General features: G+C 44.3%; 1 protein-coding gene across 1 annotated transcript in view; it reads left to right on the top strand.

Annotated features, from left to right (window-relative positions):
- The window catches only part of NALF1 (NALCN channel auxiliary factor 1), a 610879-nt gene that overhangs the window by 550835 nt on the left and 32598 nt on the right, over positions 1-27446 (top strand). The window contains exon 4 of the mRNA XM_059377798.1: positions 25332-25503. Within this exon, the coding sequence (XP_059233781.1) occupies positions 25332-25503 (172 nt within the window). The remainder of the gene's footprint in view (positions 1-25331; positions 25504-27446) is intronic.

Genomic DNA, 27446 nt, shown 5'->3' with positions numbered 1-27446 from the left:
TCTGGCTTCACAAGGAATTTGTTCCTGAAGATTTGTGCTACTGTTCTTCTTTCCCCTGATTCTTCCTGGGAAAACACGTATGTTTCTATGTGTCAGTAGCTCCCGAACTTCTATCTTAAACCCCATTCTGTCTCCTGAGCTCTGGAATAGTGTGTCCAACTGTTCATTAGCTCTGTTCACCCAACATGTCTTTCTAAACTCATAGGCGTCCTCCCTAAATCAGCTTTTAATGTTCTCTTACAATAAATGGCACTAACTTATCCAAACTAGAAATATGTTAGAGGTTGAATTGTGCCCCCCCCCCATATATGTCGAAGTCGTAAGTACTTGTGAATGTGGCCTTATGTGGAAAAAGGGTCTTGCAGATATAATCAAGCTAAGACAAGGTCATTTTGGTGGGCCCTAATCCAATATGGCCAGTGGCCTTGGAAGACGAGGACACTGCCATGTGAGGACACAGATGTACCCGGGAAGCCATGTGATGACAGGCGGAGCGTGGACGGTGCAGCTGCCAGTGACATCGGAATCTGGGAGGGAGACATGGAGTGTCTCCAGAGCCTTCCGGAGAGCATGACTCTGCCAACACCCCCATCTTGGGCTTCAGTCTCCAGAGGTGTGAGAGAATGCGTGTTGTTTGAAGCCCACCCAGTTTGTGGTCCTTTGTCACACTAACCCCAGGGAACTGACACAACGCTCAATCTAAACTCATTTTTTGCTTTTTCCCTTTTGCTTTCTACATTCAATCAGTGCTCGTCTCCTGTATTATTTACCCTGTAAATTGTCAAACGCATTTCCTCCTTTCTATCCAACACCCCTGCCCTAGCTCAGGTTTTCACGACTTCTCCCTCTGACCATTGCATGTCACTTGTTTCTCTCTCTATCATGCTCCCCCATTTCAGTGTGTTCTCCATACAGCCGTTGCCATGATCTGACTAAAACATCTCTGCGAAGGGCTCCCCTTTCTTAAAATCCTGTATAATTCTGTGGCTTCTCTTGCAGGACATGACAAAGTCCCAGTTTCTTGCAATGACTTACAAGGCCCTGTCTCTCTGTCTGATTGTCGGGCTTCATTGCCACAGTCTGCCCTGCAATTTACAAGAACAGCAAATTGCTGAGATTCTGCCCACACAAAAGCACATCGTTCCATGACTCTCTCTTGTTGCCCCTGTACCGTCTGTCTGGAAAGCCCTTTCCTTCTTGATTCCCTGAGTGAAAATCCACGCATCCTCCCAGATTCGGTTCAGGACCAGTCCCCTGCAAGCAGGCACCTTGAACTTGCCCCATCAGGCCATATGTGTTCCCACAGCTCGCTCTCTCGAGACGCTGTCCCAGTCTCCACCAGTGGACTGAGAGCTCCCTGGTGGCCCGAGCCATTCTGAGCCGACAGAGTGCCTGTAGAGACGACAGTGCTCGGTGCCACTGTGCGTCATACCTGAACTGTCTCCTTATCCCCACGGACACAGCTGCCCAGTGTAGAAGTCAGCTGCGACATCCATGCCCCACTCATCCCCCAAACCATATTGACTGAGTGGACACGACAAAAAGGGCCCGTCACCTGATTCTGGTAGGAAGATGAGGTTTTCAAGAGCTAAATGACGTGTCTAAGGCCTCACGGTTGGTAAGTGGTGATTTCAAACCCTAGACATGTCACATTGCATCACACGGGCTCTATGTCTTGTAATTTCAAACTTGCCACAAACTACATTTTCTTAACAGACAGTATCCCTCTTGTACGAAGTTCAATGCCATCCTGGAAAAGAATTCTTATTTTACACCATTAGTCTGGGCTTTTTATAATCTTCCCGATTAGAGGTAACAATTTTGTTCATCCTGTGTCTATCTTCTATGGGAGATTTTACTCCCCATGATGTGTGTGTGTGTGTGTGTATGTGTGTGTGTGTGTGTGTGTGTGTGTGTTGGTGGCTCCTGAATTCATATCTTAAACTCCAATTTCCTTCCCGAGCTTTAGACCACTGTGTCCAACTGTCCATGATACTATGTGTTTGTGTGTATTTATTTATTTATTGTATATTGGTCATGTATATCATTATTTATTAATCATAAGTATATATTCTGGGGATATACTTGAGACACCACAGCAACGTTAGGACACTGAATATTGCTACATACTTTTATACTTTTGCTCGACCTTGGAACTTTAACATTCTACATGCTGGTCACCTACATGTGGGTTCTAGAACTCGCTATCCACAGAGTTCAACTTCATACCTATCTCCACGTTTTATTATTAAGTATTTCTCATTCTGCAATTTCTTTTTTTTTTTTTTAAGATTTTATTTATTCATTTGACAGAGATCACGAGTAGGCAGAGAGGCAGGCAGAGAGAGAGAGAGGAGGAAGCAGGCTCCCGCTGAGCAGACAGCCCGATGCGGGACTCGATCCCAGGACCCCGAGATCATGACATGAGCCGAAGGCAGCGGCTTAACCCACTGAGCCACCCAAGCGCCCTCATTCTGCAATTTCAAATTAACTAAATTGCTAGTTGAAATTACTTACAATGTACAACTTCTATATTTTGCTCATAAAATAATCAAGAATAGAAAAATAATAGAGGGAGAAGGATGATGCAATATGCCTCCGGAATGTCACTGGTCAATCACACCGGTCAAACATAATTAAACCACTGCAGAGGAGACTTGTGTGTATGTTCTACTAATTTGTTGTGTAACATGGAGAAACAGGTCTGTCTTCCAGTTTTCGAAGTGAAAATATTCCTGTGCTGGCCTGGAGGGTCTCCCGTTCCGCTCTCTCTGGGCTGTGCCGGGGAGAGGAGCTGTCCTTTTCTGCTCCTGTATCCCGACCAGAGCCTTGCGCTTTACTGGACGAGACCGACCTCTAGTCAAACGCAGGGCCCCCAGAATATTTGAAACGCACTTCTCTACAGAAACAGTGGAGGCTTTGTGCTGTGCAAGCTTGAGAGATTGAGGTACTTCCCCGGACCTTTTCCCCCATCCTGTCCCCTTCTTTCTGTCCTTCTGCAGACAGCGTGCCTGGCACCAGACAAAATGCTGTGACCTGGTGGTGCAAAGTACAGCAGGACAGAGAGAGCCCCCAATAGTAGCAGGCCCCGGGGGACTCCAGTCCTTGTCACCACCAGCCTTCCTGTTATCTCCGGCAGATGGGCTGCGGCGGAGCTCCGAGGAGGAGAAGGAGGTAGCAGACATGGGTACCACAGCTGTGCTCCCGAGCAGTTAGGAGATACTGAGTGATGGGATTCATGCATGAGTCGCGTGCTTTTCTTTTGGAATATTTTCTCTTTGTAAAATGACATCATTCTGCATGATAATATTTACAAGTGTGGAGAACTCCTTCACGTGTCTTCGAAATGTGGATGACAGTAATAATGACCAATGCCTTTCAGGGAGTAGACCCACACTAAGTACTAAGCGAAATGAATAGAATAATATCAATCTCTCTAATTCACATAATTCTGTCCTGATTCTTTGGCAAACATTTGATTGAAAGTGATGTTTCTGTGCATCATAAAAACAAATTACTTTGCTCTGGATGCAGTGATTTTTTTTTTAAGTATGCATTCAAAACCACAGATTATTTTTATGTTACTATTCAAGCAGCAAAATTTTTTAATAGGTGGAATTATTCGTAAATGTATAACAATCAACTACTTTCAGGGATCTTTTGAATAATAGGAAGGTGGTATCCTTCATTAGTAAATATTGGCTGTTTTGTTGATTTGTAATAAGATTTCTACTAAGTTATAAAATGATTAATGGTATTGTGGTACCTTAGTCCCTTAAAGTAGTTCAAGTCAGAACTCTGCAGAAAAAGAAGGTGAAAAAGGAAAGGTGACTGTCTGTGGCGGGTTTCGAGCTTCCGTCTTGGAGGAAGGCTGCGTGGGGGTTAATTTGACATGAGGATCATCGGGACAGAGGAAGCTGAGAGGCAGAGTGTGCGGGAGCCGCACTGTAGCTTGTTAGCCTTCGGGAGAGCAGAGCGTTAGGGTTGTCTGTCATCAAGTCTGTCTGATGTCTAGGAGGGGATTCTGGGTGTCAGTCAGTCAAACGAATTACCCAAAATAGAGATGTCATAAACCAGTTCTTAGGAATAACCATGTTGGAAGGCATTTCAAAAGTGTCAAGAGTGGCAGACCCTTATATATATATATATATATTTTTTTTTTTTTTTCTTTTTTACTGAGCTCATACCTGGATTCAGGGGAAGTCACCTGAGATGGCTCTTGGCCAGGCCAGATAGCCCTCGGTGAAGGAGAACAGATGATCTTGGAGGAGCCTGTTCTGCTTGTCTTCCACGTGACCCAGTACACCGCTGAGCGCTGGGTCGGTTGACACAACCTCTCAGGCCTGCCGGGCGGGCTGTCCAGCCTGTCTTTGATGTTTATAAAAATGGCATCCTCATTAAAGCAGAGAACACAGAATCATGCCACCTCAAGGACACGTCCCCCCCTTGTGAGAGGGGAATCAGGTCAAGGCTGGCACAGACTCCCCGCGCAGGTGGCGTCGTCTGGTGTCTGAAGACGCAGCACAGCCGGTCCCCTGGTTTCCCTGACCAGAGGGGGCTCATCGAAGCTCTGGGGAAAGTCCTCTTTGCCATTGGATTTCAACCAGATGCAAATTTTCTTTGTTTAAAGATACAAGGAGGAAGGAGGAGAGTGTTTGGAAGAGGATGTTGATTTATCGCCCTTTAAAAATGGAACATGACAAAAATCTCCACTGAATTGTGCTGGTTCCATTTAAAATATAACATTGACCCTAATATCTAACTTCTCAAAAGAGACTCGGAGTCCTGGAAACCATACTTTGTACTGTTGGAAAACTAAATATTTTTCAGCAGTATTCCTCTTTATTTCTGCTACTGTTCTATTTCTCATATAGTTTTCTACGGTAATGCAGTAATTTGAACAGCAGTGTAACCAAAGGAATGCAGTGATGGGAAATGGTAATAGTATTTACCATCTGAGACTCTTATTCTTTACCATTTTGCAAAGATACTATACACATTCTTGATGCAGGTCTCTTTCTTCATTTAGCTCGAGAATGAATAACAACTTTCAGAAGTGACTTGTTAGCCATTTTATGCATATTTTATGAATTAGATTCCTCCCAACCATGACTATTTGACTTACTATTTGACTTTTACATTTGAAATACCTTTACGGTCACTTTTCCATTGACTTTTTAAAAAAGCACACATTTTTAAATGGCAAATAATTGTTAGACAAAGACTTTCAAGAAAAAAGACACAGAAGAAAGTATTCTTTCCTGGGGTGCCTGGTGGGACGCAGGAGTCATTTCTAGAATGAAGACTAGGCTTCCCTAATTACATTTCAATAATAAAATATTTTTAAAGGTAAGGGGATAAAGTTCCTGCTCAGCTCAGTATTTGATGGTTTATATTGGGAACAAATTGCACTTTGGTGTTATTTAAGTCTCTCTCTCCCCGCCCCCCTCTGGCCTTGGGCGGTAAGCGTAGCTGTTCAGGCACTGAATTCAATTGAGCTGTATTGATTGTTGCTGTGCTCTTCTTGCCTAAGACCTGCTTATGTAACATGTAGCAGAGCCAGACAGAAATACGCCTTCGTAACTCTGTAAGCAAACCACTGACGGGTATTTTGGTCCTTTTTTATGCTCCCAAATTTTGGCTGTGATTGTGTGTTGGGGGATGTTTTCCACTCAGCTATCTATTTCAATACCCATAAAGGTCCTTTAACTCAAGTTCTCCTGAAGGTTAAAATGGGTAGAGGGCGAGCGGGCCCGCACTCTTGGCGGGGAAGGCTGTACCTGTGTGTCTTCTACGTGCTGGGTTGTTTTCAGATACAGATACAGAAACAAGAGATGCTTCCTGTTTTAACTGGTGATCCTTTCCACCTAGGAAAAACTGATTCCACTTGTTGGAGAAGACTTTGAATCCCTGCTGCCGTGGTCTTTGGCTTGTGGCCTGCCTTGGTCATTGTGCCTCACTTCCCCCCAGGGCCCAGCAGTACATATCTCTTCCCGCTCCGTGCAATCTTCCTGAGATGGGGTTTCAAGCTACGACTGTCTTTTGATTTACGTTGCTCAAATTTGAGAATTAAAATACATCCCTTTTCAGCTTAACTATTTTAGTTGTTGTATGTCAGTTCTCAATAGCAAAGAACCAAAAGGCTTCCCTTTGAACTTAAAACAGTCTGCAAAAGAGAAGGCATGTATTGGGCAAGAAGAACGTGGATGCTGAAGCTAGTCTCTTTGAGCTCCAAGTCTTGCTCCAACAACCACCACCTACGCATGTGATCTTGGGCAGATTCCCTAACTTCTCTGTGTCTCAATCCTTTCATCAATGAAGATGGAGCTGTGGCAGTTCCTATCGTGTGGGGTTATTTGGAGGATGACACGAGTCTTCTCATGTGAAGGATCTAGAATGATAATTTGAAAGGAGCAAGTGCTCAAAATTTGTAGGCTCTTTCTATCGTCTGTTTTATTAGTTTTTCCAGAAGCTATGCACAAAATCTTTTTACTTGAGGTTTTAGTTCTCTGTCTCTCTGAGTGCTCCAATCTAGCCCAAGCAAGTGCTCTCATCCCTTCAGCTTAGATCACTAGGGAAGTGAGGAACATTATTAAAATCATGAAATTTCCTAAATTTTAAGTACACATCTAGCACTTGTGAGCCTATCAACTTGGTAGGTATTGTGAAGAAGAGCCCTTTTGTGTCTCTTTTCAAAAGATTGTGATTAGGACGATGCATTCGGCTGATTTCAGTGTCCGTCGTTTGGGCTAGGTGAAAGAACCTGGAAGCTTAGAGATAGAATGCATCTGGAGATCCCATCTTTGTTTTCCTGTTCTGCCCAAGTTGAGATCTCTTGTACTCTCTGTAATGTCAAAGATGATGTAGCATTGAGATGACAGTGCTCTGGGACAGTCTTTCCATCACCGGGTAGCCTCCCTGATTAGCTCCATTGTTCCCCTTATTGGAACTCCCCGTTTGTTCATCCTCTGATGTGGATGCCAGGCACCCTGGTAGAAATAATAGGGCATGACCTTCTCTACCTAATTACCTTGGCTTTGTTTCCAAGGGCTTACGTAAATGGTGACTGTGAAGGAGGAAATGGCCATGATTTGTAGGACTGACGTTCTTGTCTCTCCATTCTTCCCAGACCTTATTTGTAAATGTTTAAATTTAGATCAAAGTGCCTTGATCAAGCATGCTCATTAAAAGTGCCCTAACTTTCATACTTGCCCCGACACACTTCTTTACACCCAGCCATTTTGAACTCTATTATTGGAAAATAAAAGGAAATAGATTAAAATCGCTTAAAAATGTTGGACTCCTTTCACATGAGATGAAACATCAGAACTTCTCTGCTGCAAAGGATGCTGTCTGCAGTCGCCAGTTAAGCAGGAGATTTAAAAGATTTTTGAAGGGCAGCTAATATTTTCAGTTCTCTTCCCTTTGACTTGATGCCATACCTATGATTTGGGGTTGCTCTTCAAATGCACAAATCAGTTTGGTACTCAAAATTCCAAAACTTAACAGTTCTTTTGAGCGCAAAGAAATTTTTGCACAGCTTAAAAACTGCTTTTTTGTGTATGGTAGTCAGAAGGCCTGAATGAAGAGCTACCATCAGGACCGAATTGTAGTTGATTAATAGCAATGCTGAGATGCAAAAAGATGAAAAATATGGGCATGAATTTTTTTTTTTTTTTAATGTGGAGCTCTTCCATGTTAAGGGAATTCTAGTCTGAAACTAAGGCAACTTGCAATATGCACAATTCTTCACAACAGGGGGAGACACACAGATCATATGAACCATGAAGAGAGCCGCCATCTGGAAGACTTTACTCTCTAATGAATTTTACCAACGTAACATTTAAAATCATTAATATTGTAGAAGACATTTGAGATAACACAGACAAAAATATGCAAATAAGTGAGGATATGTGATGCTTTTTGTCTAAAAATTTGTAGATCCTTTGCATGTGGATGGTCTTATCCCTTCCTTACCCTTCCCTGGGCAAACATGTGTATCAAAACTGCATTTACCATTTTCCATTCCAAATACATGCTACTGGGCTTCCATTTGATAATCTGCAAACCCGTGAATCCAGGAGAGCCCACAGCCATCACTGGTTTGTCGGCATCTTAGGACATGCCCAGGATCCTTGTTCTCTACCTCCCGGCCTGGCTGCCTGGCTGGATTTCCCTTTTACCATCTCTTATCTGGTTCTTTCTTGGGTTTCCTTTCATTTTGCCACATCTTGTCTTTTCTGCATTCTTCACAATACCTACTAGACAGGCAATAAATATTTATTGTCTTGAAGTTTGTAATTGTCCTACTTAATTCTATCGTTCCGTACATACTGAAGGTGGGGGGGGGGACCCAAAGAGAAGACACGTGCTATGGAAGTAAATGCAGTAATGCCAATATAGGCACACAGAAGAATCTTCAAGACTTTTCCACCCCAACAGGGAACCAAAGATAAAGTTGCTGATTTATTCTGTGCTTCAAGTCCACATGCATAGACTTAAAAATGCTTTTAAAATTCAAGGGCATAGAGAGATGAAGGAGAGACAATTTTGTGAGCATAGTTTTTCTTCATGTACAAAATCTAGAGTCTCTGGTTTATTAGGTTGAATCATATACGAACGTGCCATTTTTGCAGAGCAAAATACTTGAATATCAGGAATTTCTTATGGCTTGACCTACTAAAATTAGCATACACATGAAATAGTAATTTTAAATTCAGAAGTGTTTCTGTCCGGGAAGACAGACGTTGGCATCTCCACGTCAAGTTAACTGCACGCAACCAGCAGCAACTCACACACATTATGTCACAATAACTCGGATTGTCTTTCTTCTCAAGGGCAAAAGCACAGGAGAGAAGTCTTCTCTATCATGTGGCAAATCTCCCATCACGGAATGGAACAAGGCTTCTCTGGAGTTCCTTTTTCCTTGCATAAACTTGAGGCTTAGTTTGAAATCCAAGGCAAGAATAATACTTTTGCCGAGACGGCAATGAGAACGTAAGTGAACCTGGAAAAGCCCTACCTGGCAAATGAGCTTTCTTGAGCCCTGGGAGACTTTAATTAATGTTAATGGAGAAACCTCCTTCAAAACCCAATTAAGCACTTAAATGTGTTCTTAATGATCTCTGCTCCCTGAGTCAGGGTGTGGAGAGGGGAATTGATTTAACACCAGAAATAAAAATATAAATGTTCATGGGTCCTCCGCACTGCTTTTTCTGTGGAAGCTTTGCTTTCTCTTGGTAAACAGGCTTTCCTCCAGACTTCTCATGCACCCTGAATCTCCGACCCCTTGTCCTGCTCTCTTGAACGATGCCGTGCAAAGGTTAGCAGCTGAGCCAAAGGCATTCTTCAATGCATAATAACAGTTATATAAAGCACTTTTAAAATACAAACAGATTTTGAGTACCTAATTATGCTGCAGGTGTTGCCTGTCCCCCAGCATGAGAAATGATCCTCACACTCTCTTAATCACAGGGCTGACTTAATGAAAACTCCCTGTCCTCAGAGAGAGAATGTCTTTCTCCAGCAGTCTGTCGTCCCCATCATCATAATTGGTATTGATGTTAGATGAGCGTGTATTTCCCATGATGTATCTCCACATTAAATTTTTTTGAAGTGACATCCAAAATGAATTTGCTCGTCTAGGCTTACTATTACTTCCAAATAGTTGAGTATCTCTGTCTGAAAGATGGCTTATATTTTATCTAACATATTTTGACTCTCAAATTGTTTGATGCTGGAAGCCAAAGGCAAGACAGTTCTAGGAAATACTATGAAACATTCACATGACAGAGCGTCTATGAAGCTGGTGGCCTGGAACCATCGAAGGTAATGGATTTGCAGAAGAGAATCTTAATAATTAATATGGAGAGTTTTTCAGGGAGGCAAGTAGAAAGGTCATCAACCGAGAGTCTCTGAAATCCTTCCACTTGTATTTTACCCTTTTGTTACTCTCCATATGTATGTTGTTCCAAGTAACAAAATAAATGACTCGAAACGACCAGATTCTTTTCGGTGTATGTCTGAGATGAACTTGATGACAGACTGTGTTGGGTGGTTCCCGTCATTATTTGTCTCTCCAGCAAAGGTATACGTGTAACTTCTGGGCCTTTCCCCATGTGGTGGCTCCATGGTCTTTTCTTGCCTGCTTCCCTTACTTTCCTGCTTTCCTGAAACTGGGTTCTTCTTCCCATTCGACCCTTTGAGATGCAGGATCTTCCAATTATACAAGAGATGTTTGATGATTTCATTTCCCTGAATTATACTGTCAATCTGGCAACAAGGAGATCATTCCGATAGAATTATAGGAGCTACATTCATAATTTCATGCTGCCCCGTTGCCTTTATAATGTGTTTTCAAACAGGCTACAGTAGATTAGAGCCACCATTAGCCTCCTTTGAGATTCACCTTCGTGGACATCACTGTTTATCTAAATTAACCCAAAATCCAAATTGATCAATAATGGCCCCATTCCTCTTACCAGTGTATCTGGCATATGCTTCTCACGTGATAGATACTTAGTAAATGTTGGCAGAAGGAGAAAGCCAGTTTTTAAAAAGGCAGCTCATTATTCTACCAGCGTGTGTTACACATAGCTCGCATTTTGAAATATGGGTCTTTCTTTGCCAACACATACCACTGGCAAAGTCTTATTAGACTTGACTTTCCTTACATGTGTATGATTATTTTACCCTTCCTGAAGTCCTGTGAGGTTGGGATTGCTCAAGGAAGCTCAAGGGAATAAGCTGAGTCCAAATAAATACACTCCTTTAACATACACCAAGGAATAAGTGGCAGGGCTCATGGCTTCCCGTGGCTCCTTGTCCTGTGAAGGAGTCTATTCCTCCACCATATACTCTTCTCCATTAGATGGTCAACCTCATCTTGTAAAACTGGCATATATGGGGAGTGTGGGATTGTTTCAACCATACCTACTCTCTTGTTTATCAAGACATGAAAATCACCAGTATTGTGCCATCTCGTATTATGTAACGAAGATGTTTCAGAAAAGCAGCTCCCTAGGATTTTAACTTAGGATAATTACCAAGATAATGATCAGAAGGTCTGAATTCATTCAGAATCACCGTTTTGATGTTTCAAAGCCCTCTACAGATATGCTGTTTACTAAACACTTTCCTTACGACTTTTACAAATCTTGTGTCTTGAACATCTTTAGGAGCTTGCAATAATCAAGCCCATTCAATAAATCTTCATAGATGAGCAAAGCTCAGTGCCAGACATGGGTGCCTGTCTACATATGTCAGAGAAAGTTTTGTCCTAATGACAAGTCCAGGAGATGGAAAACTGCCTTAACATTATCATTGCTGAAGGAGAAATTAAGGTAACCACACAGTAGGTCTTAGAGGATTCACAGCCAGTGAGAACCACAGGATTTAAAGGCATCTATAGTGGTCATCTGAGGGGCGACTAAGGCTGGCCATGCTTATTGTCTACAAAAAATCCTCGGGAGATCTACACACACAAATGAAGGTCTATGTGGAATTACACAATATCTGTTTTGCAAGATGGAATGTATGCGGAAAGGGGTGAGGACTTTGACTGAAATAGGAAGAGAGCTGTTGCAGATGGATGGTCCTGCCTCAAGGAAATTTCCATGCAGCTCTGACGATGTGTTGAGGCACTCAGTCTATACTACTCTTTCCTCGGTCTTAGGACCTGAGCTGAAGGCAGATGCTTAACCCACTGAACCACCCAGGTGCCCTAGATGTTGACATTTTTTAGACTGTAGGTCTAAGAAATGCAAGCATCAGGATCCCATATTTCGTTACTCCCTCATTTTATTCCCCAGCGAATGAGAATCCTTTCCGAGTGGCTTCTTACTTGGGGACAGCCTAAAAGAAACAAGCTACCAGATAATTCTCACTAGAAAAGAAGCACTTTCCATCTAAATGTTGACACATTCCAATAAAATTGTAATTAACATTATTTTGCTCTTAGAATAGAAAACGGAAAAGATATTTTCTAGCTGAATCTGGTTTTAAATCATGGAGAGAACTGTCTATTATAAAGGTTTGATTGATTGATTGATTGATTGATTGATTTGACAGGAAGAGAGAGACAGCAAGAGGGAGAACACAAGCAGGGGGAGTGGGAGAGGGAAAAGCAGGCTTCCCACTGCAGGGAGCCCAATGTGGGGCTCAAACCCAGGACCCTGGGACCACGACCTGAGCCGAAGGCAGACACCTAATGACTGAGCCACCCAGGTGCCCCAAGAACTGTGAATTTTAACAAATAAAATCAAACTCTCTCTCTGTATATATATATATATTTTTTTTTTCTTAATGAGGACATGTATGTTTTAGCTACACAATACCTCCCACATACTGAATTCTTCATTATTTATTTTCATTTTTTTTTAGTTGAACTACAGTGGATACCCAATGTTACGTGAGATTCAGTTGTACAATATAGTGATTCGTTTACCTTATGCTGCTTTCCCAGGTCCATCTACCATCTGTCACCTCCCGGGGCTGTTACAAGGCCGTCGACCCCATTCTCTAGGCTGCGCCTTTCAGTCATCGCAGGACTGAAATGAGACTTTTGCCAGGATTTTCCGATTTCTTCACCTGATAATATACATCTCCCCCAGAGTCTTCCCTCCAGTCTGTTCTCCGGATGTCGGTGACATCAGTGGTGACGTGGGTCTACACCCCAGGCACTCACGGCAGTAAATCATTTTCCTTCCAGCTCCCTGACCCTCAACAGAACAACCTCAATGAAGGGTACTCAATTCTGTAAAGACTTTTGGGAGTCACAGCTCTACCCCCAGGGGGTGGGGAAGAAAATGTAAGGAGTGCTCATGGATGTGGGTTTTCTTGTTTGGTGGGTTTTTGTTTTGACTCTAAGGCACCCCTGGGCTCTTATTCTAGGCAGGTGGTGTTTCTCCCCTTGATATGGTAATGCAATTTGGCCAAATGTAAAGAAAATGTGTGTGTGTGTGTGTGTGTGTGTGTGTGTGTAGTGAAAGTATGCGAACATAATGGTATTTTGATTTCATTTTTTTAGTATCTCGATGTAATGAAGCTGAATGACAAGTTAACTTTGTTACTGGGGTTTCCGAATAGGTATTTTAAAATGTATTCCTGGGTCTCCCGGGAAGGAAAGATGGGTGGCTCCGTCCGTGCAGTATCCAACTCTTGATGTCAGCTCAGGTCTTGATCTCAGGGTTGTGAGTTCAAGTTCCGTGTTGGGAGGTGGGGGGAAGTGTTCCATTTACACACGGGTCTGTCTCCTCCCCACTCCGGCCCCTGCTGTTGGCGGCATTTTCATTTTAAGTGTTCCCGTGAGTCTTCCCATTTTCCTATTTCCAGGTCTGTTTTATTTTATCTCCATTGGGTCTTGCTGTTGTTTTCCACTGAGAATCACGAAGAAAATCAATTTATTAGTCACGGATTCTCTCCCATCGTGATAAACTTGTAATGACTAAGGCCTTATTTGGTTTTATCTATGCGTTGTATTCTTTTACTTTTTTCAGTTGTCGTTTCTATGTTTTAATGATGGCCCAGCTTTCTATTTGGCAGCTTTTCTTTGGTTTTTAAAGCAAACAATTAGGATTTGTGTATTAAAAATCACATTTTAAAAAACAGTTTGGGGGTTTAAGCCACAAAGATATCACTGCTATTGATTCAAAATGATCGTTAAGGGTCCCTGGAAGGCGCAGTTGAATAAGTGTCTGATTTCGGGTCAGTCATGATTCGTGGGTCCTGGGATCGAGTCCAGCATCAGTCTCCCTGCTCCATGAGGAACCTGCTTCTCTCTCTCCTTCTCCCCCTGCTTGTGCTCTCTCTCTGTCAAATAAATAAATTAAATCTTAAAAAAAATAAATAATAAAATCAACTTTAAGCCTTATTATTTGAAATTGAATAAAACCAACTTATTAAAAAATGAATAGTTATTTCAGGGACTATGGCAGTCAGCTCAGCAAAGCACTACGAAGAAGCCAACTTAGTTCAAAGCTCGAAGGCCTTGTCAGGGACACAAAGCCCATGAGCCGTTTACTAACCAGCCTTGCCTTGACCCACGGTGTATACCTGATACTCAAACACGGACGCATCATTTATACGGGCTGTGATTTATGCTTTATTGATACCTTTGAACATGCGTTCTCAACACAGAAGAGTCTTCAAATTTAATATCCGGATGTTCTGATGTGAGTCTACATAATGATATGAAAAAGTACTTTCTTAATTTAATTTAGGCATTTTTCTGGTACAGTTACGGACTTGCTGTCAGGCTTTCCTCTGAATGAGAAACTAGGTGCTGCTGTCTTCATTCCAAACAATAGAGAATAATCCAGCCTGCTCTGAGGGTGCCCCTTCCACTGTTACAAGCAATTTGATTATTACAGTAAATCCCATTAATTATAGTTTTCAGTAATAGTGAATATTGTATTGCCTCAAACAAGGCACTGTTCTGTGACAAGCGTACTTCTGCGGTGGTGCTAAGCGCCGGGTGAAAGGAAGCAGACCAAGAGGAGCGGTCAGCCTGCGCACCCAGTACTGTGCCAGGTCTAGTTCTGCAGCAGGGGGCCAAGGTGTCTTCTCGTCCTACGGTCTTGTGCTCCTAAGCACAGTATTTGCAGGGTGAGTGGAAAGGGTCCATTAGCCTATATTCCTATTCTTAACTCCACGGATAGCACAATTTATTTTTCTCCAAGACATACACAACATACTTGGAGAACAGAAAATGCACTATATTTTACTAACCTGCAGGGTAAGACTATGAAAATATGGGACACAAGAACATCCAGTTAATAATTCTCGTAGGAAATGTTTTAGGGAGGAATGAGAAAGCCTTACCTTTCAACCTGACGGCTTGCCTTAATTTGAATTATGAAGCCGTTGAGCCTGAGTGAACTTATCTCTATGTTACCTTAAGCACCTTAACTTTACCACCCGAAGACATGATTTTTTAGACAACTACAAGATCTAAAATATTAACAGACTACATCTTGCTTAATCTCTGTGTTCATTCAAGACGTAGATGAACAGAAAAATTCAGGAAGAAAATGTTTCCCTCTTCCGCTGTGCCCCCCAAATTGTTGAAACAGTTGAGAGTGCAAAAAAAAGGAGTTATTAACAATGCACTTTGATTAGGCTTAACAAATTATTTAATTTTCATAGGATGCCTGCCAATAAATGTAGTATTAGCAGTTGCAGATTCAAGTCTTAGCAGCTCAGTCTGCTAAGTAGTAACAATCAGAAATAATGGCTTTTTACCACTCCCAGTGCTAATTAAACTCAGCACCATGATGGTTTATCCAAAATTGTATAATTTTAGCCAGCTTCTACTGCTTAGTCTCAAAGAATGCATCAGGGGAAATGGATATCATTCAGTAACTAGACTAGTCATAGAAATAATTAAGGGTTGGTCCAGAAAACAAATTCTACTAGACAGAGCAGGAAGGATCCACTTCACTGGCCTACACCATGTGGTCTCACCTTCAACTGATTTATGTACCAACTCATTCATCATTCAGGAAATAATAACCAAGTCCCGCCCAGGCCAGAGCCCCCCACTGGTAGATTTTTTCATTGATGAGTAAGGACAGACCAGATTCTTGCCTTCATTGTGATTCTATCTTTTATCTTGCCAGTTAGATAAAATCCATTAATATATGCTTGCACAGTCCAAGCAAATGCTCAGTTTAAATGTCTAGCCAACATAATGTCACAATCGGCATGACTTTTCCCAGTACTTAAAAAGTTTATAACTGCTGTTTTAATTAATTCAGCCTTCTCATAAGTGGTCTGTACACACCCAAGCCATTCATTGGGTGATCCATTGGCATGTGACCGGAAAAACAGTAAAATTCTATTCTATTAAGCTCTAGTCTATTCTCTGCAATCACTTGTGTTTGGTGTCTGTTTCATAATGCACATATTATACAATGGTTCATGTGTATACTTTATAAATCAATATTTATAAAAGGGAAATATGCTAAAATTTTTAAGCATGTGAATAACACACATTTTCAGCAAGTACTGTTTAAAATACATACAATTTAATATCACTTCTGTATAATGTAATAGTTGAATAAATGTTTATGGGAAAAATAACTAGGGTGAAGTGAGGAGGTAGATTTAGGACCAGGACTAGAAAAATAAGCTGCCTGATTGGTGGTAGCCATTAGTTCTAGTGAGAGGCTTTTTTTTTTCCCCCAGAGATAATTCTGGTTCCTTCTTCATTAACAACAATATTACTTGTGTCACCAATGCTAGAGTTTGAAGCTGTTAGTAAGACCACAAACGTGATCCTTTGCAATATTTAAAATCTTTCACTATTGAGTAAACTGCAGAAAAGTTGCTAAAATATCTTATTGAAATATGCAGTAGATTACAAAGTGTAGAAAAAGTTTGACTCTCCAAAGCTCACCCCCAGAGGAGGGGTTCCCCCCAGCGCAGGAACGACTCACAGGAGCTCCTAGAGGTTGACACTTATCAACAACTGGTGTGGGTGGTGGTGGGAGGTAGCTGGGGAAGATGACCCCCGTTCTCAGCCTGGCTCTGTTCTCTTCTGCTGTGAGACTTTGGCCAAGTCGCTGGTCTTCACACTTGTAGAGCTGGAATAATCACACTCCTCTCACGTAGCTAATGCTTTGAAGACACAGAGCAGGATAACTGATGCTAGCAAATATTTAATTATCTGCTTCCACCCGCCGTCCTCCCCCTGCCCCTTGTCCTGCTTCTTTCCTTCCTGTATCACAAGCACGCGGGCACCTACGCCCTCTCTTAGACGAGCCATGTCACTCCTTCTCATGGACTGTCCCCTTCTCGGGTCCAGAAACCTCCTCCCCTTCCGTCATTGGGGACCTCTGCTTTCTCCAAGCGCAGGAGCCTGATCAGAGCGCGCCCCCAGCTGGTCTTGCTTGTCTCCTTTAGTCTCACGATGCTATTTTTGATGCCGGGAAAAATGTCTTATGGTGAAGTTTTAACCTGCCCTGCACCCCCTGCTCTCAGGAGTATTTACATCATGTCCGGCTCACAGCCTGCTCTCAATAAATAATTCTGGATTAACAGATAGACAGAAGCCTCAGTTAGCTTTTCTGTTTCATGATGACAAGCTCTAAGTTTGTATCCTAATTGGAGTTTTGAAGTGTTCACTCTGTGACTACTTTTTTAAGATGTTTATTTCCTTATTTGAGAGAGACACAGAGCATGAACAGGGGAGAGGGGCAGAAGGAGAGAGAGCAGCAGACTCCCCGCTGAGCAGGCAGCCTAAGGCCAGTCAGGACCGCAGCCCAAGGCAGAGGCTTCACGGACTGAGCCACCCAGGCACACGTCCCTCTGCGCCTTCCTAAAGCTATAAATTCTAAGAGGATCACAGGCACTTTTCTGACAGTCACTACAGACCAGTTTTAAATAAATAGCATATGCGAAGGGCCACGTGACATGTCGCTGTCCTCCCAAGGCACCGGTCTGCTCCTCGTCTGCAAGGACAGCTGTCGTGTCTCCGCGCCCCCGCCCCTGGCCGCCCGCAGACACATGAAGATACAGCAGGAAACCCCACGAGGCTCCGTGTTGGCTCCAGTGGTGCATCGACTCCGATGGCAAAGGCCCAAATGCTCACCTCTGTGGGAGACAGGAGGTCTGCGAAGATGAAGAAATGAATACGTCTGAACTTAGTGACTCTAGAAATGAATACATCTGAACTTAGTGACTCTGCCGATTACTTTTTATAGTTCTACTGAATGCATCGGTATTTTCTAAATATATTTTAGATTCTTCAGTTCAACACTGATTCGTGCATTAACCTGCAAGCGTTCCACGTACTCTTACCTGAGTCTGGCAGAATATGGGCACTTTGACACAGTAACACATCCATTCTCCGTCTTTCCTTGGTAAATAATCCCTTCACAGGCCTAGAACTGGTTGTAGATTTCTTATCTACAGACTCTCGTCACTTCTCTTTCTTCCAAAGGCTTATTCCCGGCCTTTTCAGCCGGTTTCAACTTTCTAAACTTGATCAAGGCGTGGAACCCAAAACTGAATTTATACTGCTTTCTTGGAGCTGTGAATTCTGATAGGGTCACTGGTACTTTGGCGGCAGTTCCTATAAGCCAGGTTTAAGCACGCGGTGTGTTTAGAGGACCCAGTGACCAGCAATTCTGCTGCCCTCCCACGTCGGACTGGCTGATGGTCTACAAAAGGAACCTCATCCACTCCTGTACCCACAGCTACGTCCACACGTGGCTGAGACTTGGACGTAGTCTCCACGAACGAAATTCTTTCCTTTCCAAAGTCCATAGCAGAGCTCCTGATTTCTTTGTCACTAATACAAAAATCTAGAGACTCTGACTCCTTGAAAAAGATCTTTCTTGACACTCTAAGAAACGGCTGTTCACTGTAAGCTGAATTCACCTACTATCATCTCCATATTTCTTTCTGAGCGTGTGGTGAACATTTTGGGAAAGTTATGAATTCGTGGAATCTGTCTACAAAAACTGTTTAGCCAAAATCTCAGCCAAAGCAGCATGTCCATTTTTTTTTTTTTTAAGATTTTATTTATTTATCTGAGAGGAGAGAGAGAGAGAGCGTGTGAGAGACAGAACATAAGGCGGGTGCGGGGAGGGAAGGCGAAGCAGGCTCCCCACTGAGCAGGGAGGCCGACTCAGGACTCAACTCCTGGACCCTGGAATCGTGACCTGAGCCAAAGGCAGATGTTGAATGGACTGAGCCACCCAGGCACCCCAAGCATGTCCATTTTAAAAAACAAGTCCAGAATAAACTTACCCTCCAAAGCTCTGCAGACCTTCCCAGCCGCACCCCCTCCTCCCCACCGTGCCTCCTGTCTGCGTCCCAACCCCCACTGCTTGCCTCCCAACCCCCACTGTGCCACAGGACCTAAACCATGCCCGCTGTTTGGAAAGAGAGGTTTGGCCCATGAGGTAGGCTTTAAAAGTCTTATTTCTTAAGGATTTATTTGGCCTCCAGTAGAAGAGTTAGCTGATCCCATCGAAGACATCCGTAGATTCACTCTCCTGGAAGCTCATCAAAGTCTTCGTTTGAGCCCCTACTTGCACAGGACCTCAGACCAGGAGGACTGCCTCAGACTACCCAAATCACAAGACAGAGCTGTGCAGACGTGAGGCCTGTGAGCTGATTCTCCAACGAGCGTTCTGAGGAAGGCACACACAGGGCCCTGGGGCGCAAAATCACACAAGCGCTCCCGGCAGGGAAGGCAGAGCAGGGGGGAGCTCCGCGTTCAGGGCAAGCCCATAGGGGCCGTCCATTTCCAATCTTGAGAGTCCTGCGCCGACCTGTAGACAGGGCCACGCGGGATGGGAGGAACCAGTCTGTCTAATGTGGAGAGCAGCACAGAGGGGGAGTCGTGCCTGAAGTCATAACATGAGGTCCGTGGCTGTGTCCGTGCGGCAATCTAGGGGGGAGACTGATGGGGACACCATGGTGGTGGTGACAGGAATCAGGAGGCATGAGCAGGTGCTAGAGATACTTAGGAGGTGGATTTGGAGCTTAAACAGTTGTGGGAGAAGCAGAAGGGGGTGTCCGGCGTGACGCCCGGATTTCACACTTTTGCCTCTTCCTGGAAGGAAGTTGCCAAATTCCACTGTGGATGCGCAGCGATTCGGAGGGTAAATAACTGAAACCAAGACATGTTGGAGACCCTTGCAAGAGAGACCACACACGTGAGAGAGAAGGTCAGTGAGAAAGAAAGGGGCTGCGGAAACTAAGATTTTAGCTTCTGTTTCATAGATGGCCACTGATTCATCATGGGAGTGGATGATGCCCCCGAAGAATGTGTGGAGCAGAGTCTAGAACAGAGCCTGAGGGATTCCAACATTCTGGGGAGCAGCCAAGGAAACAAAGGTGACAACAGAGCCCCAGGTGCAGACGGGGAGGCCTGGCGGGGAGGGGCTGGCTGGAGCCCCACAGGCAAGGCAGGACGGAGCTCGGTCAATAGCATTCAAGGCTGCCAGGAGGTCAAATAAGAGAATAATCGATGCCAGCAGCTGGGTCTGTCATCACAGCGGCCAGCTTGTTCAGAAAGAGCAGCATCTGTGGAGTGGCTCCAGGCTGACGCCAAATAAGGGAAAACACATGTGGTAAGGGAGCGTGGGCAAAGCCAGGTAGGTAGGCATGAGAAGGAGAGGGGAAGGAGAAGCCGAGTTGGCTTTGTATCCCTGGGATAGCTCTGGAGATACAGGGACACATTCTCCGCTCAAATTCTCTGCCTGTTTCCTCTTTGCATGGGGTTTCCTCTTTGCGTCTCTGGTTACAGAAGTTCCGTGAAAATGCTCTGCTTTTTGTCATCTGTAGCATCTCACGCGTGTCCACAGACCTCGGGAACAGCATCCCGGCCGGCAGACTGGCCCGGCATGTCCCCGCCTCGAAGGGCCCCCTCTCTTGTGCCAAAGGAGCCCAGGGCTCTGGTGCGGTGGAGAGCACAGTTTGGGTGGCCTTGGAAATGTAGGACATCGCCCGGAAGCCAGAGGAGTTCTGAAGTTCAGGGAAAGGACCAAGTGCTGTAACAGCATCCCGAAGTGGGTCATCGACAGACACTGGAAGACATTTGCATCTTTTTTAGGAAATGGAGCCAAGGCATCGCCCTGGAGGACAAGGCGTGCTGACACGGGAGGGTCAAGGAGCTCGGAGCTCGGTGCACTGTCCGTCTTAATACATGCCACAGAAGCCTGAGCTCATCCGTAAGGCAGGGGTTTGTTTTCCTGTTTCCCTCATAGAATACATGAGCGTTGCTGGGCTCTGGGTGCACTGTGCTTTAACGAGACATGGACACGAATAAAGAAGAAAGCAGACACTTGGACACAAGAGTGTCTTGACTTCCACCGCCGTCCACAAGCGCAACAGCACACCGCGTGCATCGAGGTGCTCAGCCGACGATCACGCCCATAACCAGCTCTTCCACACTCACACCCAAAGCTTGGGCCACTATTGCCTCAGAGCTGACAGGAAAGCACCTAACAAAACAGATCAACGCACCTTATAAACGTAGGAAGGCTGTCCTTGCTAACGATTGCGGAAATAGGACAGCAACCTTTTAATAGGAAGATGACAGCCACTTTCGATTCCAGACGTTTTCCTTAATGATAAAAAATAACCCTGGTTATTTTTTTCAGCAAGCCAACGTATATTTGCCCCGTAAACCTGCTGACTGAAACAGACACGGCTCTGGGGGCAGAAGGCAGGCGTATTGAACAGGAATGAGAATCTCCGCTTCTATTGGAGACATTAATCTTACGCGTTTTTGAAAGGCTCTCCACAGGATTCGCCACATCCAAATGGAATGTCCAGAGCCAAGAGAAGTAATGTGAACCCGACATGGTTTAGGCTACGACCATTTTAAATGGCAGTCCCGTTTGCCGTGAGGATTCAGGGCCCCACGCATAAGTCTAATGAACAAAATGGTGACTAGTTTAGGCTCATCCTTCTACCCATGTAAACCGGTCCTTTGCAGAGGCCAGCAGCTTACCATCGCTTCCCATAATTGGGAACCAAGCAAAGAAGCCCCCACCACCCGGTCTACTTCTTGAGATTTTCAGATGTTCTCCTTTAGGCCATGTTTATCACCTTCTGTGTTGCACCTCTAAGTCACTAGTCGTTTGCAAGGGGTGCAGAGCGGAGTGCGTGCGGGTGAACAGATCGTTTGCGCGTCCTTCGGGAGCGTGATGGCAAACATCGCTCTCCAGACGTAAGAGTTCCCCTCGCGCTCGAGCGGGCGTGTGGGTGGATGTAGTTCAGCCGGGAGTTGTCCTGACCCCAGCGCCTCGTCGGAGGCCAGCGTGAAACCCCAAACGTACTTAAACGTTGCTGTATGTTGACCCTTTGACAGATGTTTTCCACTTGGGGATACGGGGGTGGGCTTGTGAAATCCCTAAAATAACGTTTAGTGGATAGAAGCTTCCATTGTAGAAGCCCCTGTTGTTTCATCCCCAAATTACTGCTCAGCATCCGAGGCTCATTGATGCCAGTGAGGACACCTGGGAGTGTCCTCTCTAGAGGAGAAAGCGAGGCCCTGATAAGAAGAGACTGCTGACCTCCCTCCCTACAGAGCTTTTATGAGGAGAAGAAAACTGGATTGACTTTCCATCATGTGCTTTGGTTTGAAAATCCTTTCGTACTTTAACAGAAATCAATCATTTCGTTTCTTCAGCTTCGTGCCACTGAAAACCATCCAACTTTCTCCAATTCCCTTCCTCAAAACATTCTAGAAGGGCACGGAATAGTTTCTCAGAGCCATTCACTTCTCTCACCATCCTACCGAGAAGCCTCCTCACAGCACACTGGCGAGAGCTCACTGAACTCAGTACCTCCCAAGACGGCCCGTTTTATTCCTGTGCATCTCCTGGGGCAGGAACGCTTTTCAGGCAAGAACACCACAGACCTGTCTGCCTTCCCTTTCACACTCAAAAACTGCAGCCTCTGATTTCACACTCAAAAATTCTTGGCCTCGGCACATGGCAGCAATGCCCTTAAAGTAAAAAATAAAGACCTCCCCTTTCCCCTTTCTTTTTCTGCCCGGAGCTTTCCCTAATGGCTTTCTGACAGATCGCGTCGCAGCACTCAAATTTTAGGAGATGTTTAAGGCTCCTGTGAGGAAACTTCCATTGCATTTCGAAAGTCTCGGAGTTCATCGAAACCTGGCCAGACAGGTGGGAGGTGGCCTCCCATGGGCGGTCCAGAGTCCTGAGCACTTCTGTCCATAGCTACTAGCTGATATTAATAAAAAGCACTTTCGCTACTTACTAGACCTTAATGCAAAAAAATCTGCAAAGGAAATACAGTGGCAGTAGCATTTAAGGAACTGTTTTAAGGGGGAAAAATGGATCCATTCCGTTGGGTGATGCAAAAAGAATGTGTGTATTTCCCTGCAGACTCCAGTATGCAATACCCCATCCCCACTGTCTACGAGAGGGGACAAAGTTGTGCCCAAGATGGTGTCTACCAGGGCCAGGATGGGACTTGCTCTTCAGAAACCCCTTGATTTTGAAAAATGGTGCAAAACCAAAGTAGGAGGCAGAACGAAGAGCACATTCTGGCCCATAAAAATACCTGCAACTTTCTGGAATTAAACTGGGGCATTCCCTAAGAGCAAAGAGGGATCTCTACATCTAACTACCCAGAAGTATGCGGAATGTCAGAGCTCCTTATAATGGAGGTTTACTGTTAGCGGTGTGTACACAGTCCACTTCCCCTAGTACCGAGAAAAGGAAATTAGAACCAGGAATCACAAGATAGAGACCGCCATGCCTAGGTCAGGGCTTGGTTTATATTACAGATGTCCTCTATCAGATGATACATTGTGTCCAGAATGTCCGATGGCATTTTGGGACAATGCAACTGCTGTAGGCAGTTGGACAACCACTCCCTCTTCTTTCTTCCAAAACTCATCCTCCCAGCCTCTTTCTGACAGCAGGCGGCACTTCCCCACTTGCCACCTCTGTCCCCGTGGCCCATATCCACACACCTGACCGTGTTGTTTCCACACGGAATTTAAGAAATCAGGAGTTCCCTCAGCTATTGCGGTATCGTTTTTCTAATATATGCTTTTATGTGAAGATGTGTTCAGAAGACCTATGGGATTATAAATTATTTGTATGTTTCCCTCTCACATTTTAAGGAATTATAAACCCTTATAAATAAAGTACTGATGGGCATATCTGGTGGCTCAGTTGCTTGGGCGTCCGACTCTGGGTCCTGGTTCAGGTCTTGATCTCAGGGTTGTGAGGTCAGCCACCATCGCCCCCCACTGAGAGCGTGCAGCCCACTTAAATTAAATAAGTATATAATAGATAAATAAATAAGGGATGACAGCAACTAAATTACTCAGCTGTCTAGACTTACATCTGAATTTCACATGTTTCCCATTTTACTGCCATGGAGGCACCTTTGATCAAAGAATAGTTTCACTTTGCTCAAACTGATGCAAAGTTATGAATAAAATTTCAGCACCACACAGACATCGGCCAGGCACTCACCATTTGGTGCTGATGTCAGATCAATTCCACCAACTCCTTGTGATTTTACAAGTTCTTCTTAAAAAAAAATTTTCAGATTAAACATAGCATAATTTTGAAGACATAGGATCTGGAGTCCGATAGAAAGTGGGTTTGAATTCTGGATATTTAATTTACTTCCATTACTAATTATCATTTGTATGCAAAGCATGACTTACAGTTACCTCCTAGGTGTGTCCTGAGAATTTACGCGGGGGTGGGGGGGGGGAGCCTGAACCGTGCTTAGGATAAAGTTGACAAACACTAGGTACTGTTCTTCCTCTTGTTGGCAAGGGTTCCTGAGCTCTTAGCGGACATTTAACGTAAACCATCGCGTTTCTAGGTAGGACAGAGTTGACGAAATCTTCCCCGAATATCAGACGAACAGCAGCCCTTGGTGCCTAGGATCTGGGGACTACCCGAATCACAGTGACCTGGACCATAGATGGGTGCTTTCCTCTTTGTTTTCTTTGGACTCAGGTGCAGTTTATTTCCTTATAATAGAAAACGATCTTTTCTTCAATTATTATTTTTTTCCTAAATAGCTCTCAAACACAGAGATAAATGGGGTCACAATCGTTCCACACTTAGAGTAACTAAACACGAACGCGCACTCACGTGCATCGGGCGGTGTTGTCTAAGGTCCAGGTTGGGGTTTTGGTGAGGTTTCCTTCCCACCCTCCGAAACACACCAACGCACGTTAGGTCTGACCGAGTTTGGGTGCTTCCAGGCTTGGGGGTGATGAGGCTTTCAGTGCACTCGCGAGTCATCAATGTAATTCCCAGGGCTCCCGGCTCTGTGCCCTGGAGCCCAAGCCCTCGCTGGCCTGGCCGGGCTGGTCTGCACCACCCGCTGGCTCTGGTGGCAGGGGACTCAGCGCCATCTAGTGTCCACTGGCAGCATAGCTAGACCGACTTCCTGCTCAGAACCAACTCCCCTTGCACACTGCAGTTGGTGACCGCAAGGGACCACACATTTGATTACGGTGTTTTTTGTTTTGTTTTGTTTTGTTTTTTACTTTCTGTATCACTGGGTGTTGAAACTCCAGGCTCTGATGAGCTCCGTTGTTTTTCAAAGGAGCTACATCAACTCCAGTGCTGTGGCCCCGTTCCCATTCCCTCAAGGCTCCTTCCCCCCCGTGTTCTGCTCTGTGGCAGACTTCTGTTGCTCTGTTGTCACCCCCTGCAGCTGGTGTTGTGTACAAGAGCTTTCTGGAAAGGAGAGGTTCCTTAGGATCCACTTGGCACCATAGCATGCTTCTCCTTGTACAGCATGTCCTGTGTTAGAGACAGAACTCTTGTCATCCCTCCCGATTTTTGATTCTTCTCTTTTTTCAGATTGTCTACAAAGCCTGGCTGTGTTCCCAGTACTTTGAAGTCGCTCAGTTTAACTGCAGAAAGACAATTCCTTGCAAGCAATACTGTTTGGAGGTTCAGACGAGGTGTCCGTTTATTTTACCCGACAATGATGAAGTCATCTACGGGGGACTCTCCAGCTTCATCTGTACAGGTACAGTGGGTGGTGGGGTCTGGCCCACAGCCCCTCCCACTGCTCTGCTTTCCTGGGGGACGCTGGTTGGCTTTGTTGTTTCCTTCTACGGATCGATGTAACCTTGAAGATACGCCTGGTAGTTTTCCATGCTTTCCTCAGAACTTGGTGTGGAGAGATCACGTTATCTACAGAGTGCCCGTGACCCACAACATTAGCTTTGCAAAAGGATGATTCTGGGGGAAAATGTTAGCAATCATGAGGGATGTTTGAATCTGACTTACAGTAGTCGGATGCTGTGTACATCGTGGCATTACATAAGAACAGGGGACGTGACAAGGCCAGTTAACTTATGCTGCTTCTTCACATGGGGCTGTTTTTCTGAGAAATTTTGTGTTACTTCACCTTAAATAAGTGTCAAGAGCATAAAGAACCATCTATGTAAGTTGTTTATGTGTGTATGTGTGTGTTAGAGATGCACAACAAAGGCTAGATACAATCTTATCTTATAATATCCATAACAACGTTTGCTTCTTTCAGCAAATGACTCAGACCGGGCCAAACACCAATATCAGTGTTCAATTTCTGGATATTCACAAGCATTACATAATTTAGACACAGAATAAAATGTAAAGAATAAGAGTAATTTTTTAAAAGATTTTATTTATTTATTTGACAGAGAGAGAGAGAAAGATCACAAGTTGGCAGAGAGGCAGGCAGGGGAGGGGAAAACAGGCTTCCTGCTGAGCAGAGAGCCCGAAGTGGGACTTGATCCCAGGACCCTGAGATCATGACCCGAGCCGAAGGCAGAGGCTTAACCCACTGAGCCACCCAGGCACCCCAAGAGTAGTTTTTTTTTTTTTTTTTTTTTTTTTTTTTTTTTTTTTTTTAGTAAATGGTGAGTAAACAAGTGAGAACAAGCCCCTTTGCCATGGTGAAGTGATAATCAGAGTCGTTGCTCTATACTATCCCAGTACAAAAAGTGCTGGGCGGTCCTTCCCACTAGATGGCTTCAGTTGCGGCAGGGCTAATTTTCAGGTTGTAAGGACAAAATGCCACCATACGTATCGAGAAACAAGAAAGACTCCTTCATACTCCTTCATGTAAACTTTGTGAACCCCCCTAAAAGGGTGCCATCTTGAGATGTTCAACATGAGAGTGTATCAGATTAGTTCTAGATCCCGTATTCATGCACCTCTCCACCAGCCATACTGTTCTTAAGTCTATGTGATAAGACTTAGAGTCAAGAGATAGTTAACCACATTTCTCCATTAAGAATTTGCCTTAAGAACTGACTCTTTCCTGTGCTGCACAGTCTTGTGGGAAGAAGATCTAAGTGAAGTCTAAAGATACGGGCTTTTGTCCTATTTCCATCGAATACTTTATCTCTGAGCAATCAGACAGCTCGTCATTAGTAAATTAGTGATAGCAAATACCCCCCGGTGTGTTTGCTCTGCAGATTATGGATAAGAGAAAAGCACGAGATCCGTCATCAAATGGCAAGAGCCATTGTACATAAGAAAGTGATTTGTAGAATGTAAATGAACTTACCAACCATTTTTTGTTATTCATTGAGACACCTTCCAGCTCCTCTCTGATGGGAAGACACGGCAAGAGTGCGAGAGAGAAGAGGGAGAGAGACAGAAAATGAAAGGGGAAAGAGGAAGGAAAGGAACAGGAGAGAAGGAAGGAAATAGACCAGCATCATCTCCCTTTAAATTTGAGCTGAAATTCATCAGGCACAGGCTGTTAATTTCCTTGACGTTCACAAAAAAACTTCCCGTAAATGGTCATTAGGATGAGGTCCTCTGCTCGACATCACAGTCCAGCAGGCGTCCATGTTTTTAACCTCAGAGAAACGTGTGGCATTTCACGTAAAGGCTGTATGTTTGTTCATTCACAGGTAACTAGATTTTTTTCCTAGAGAAAGTCAGGAGCTTTCACCAGGTTCTCAAAGTAGACAA

This window comes from Mustela nigripes, chromosome 15 (assembly GCF_022355385.1).
Source record: "Mustela nigripes isolate SB6536 chromosome 15, MUSNIG.SB6536, whole genome shotgun sequence".
In the NCBI taxonomy this organism is placed as follows: Eukaryota; Metazoa; Chordata; class Mammalia; order Carnivora; family Mustelidae; genus Mustela; species Mustela nigripes.
Note: the sequence above shows the minus strand (reverse complement) of the source record. Positions and strands in the feature narration are given on the sequence as shown.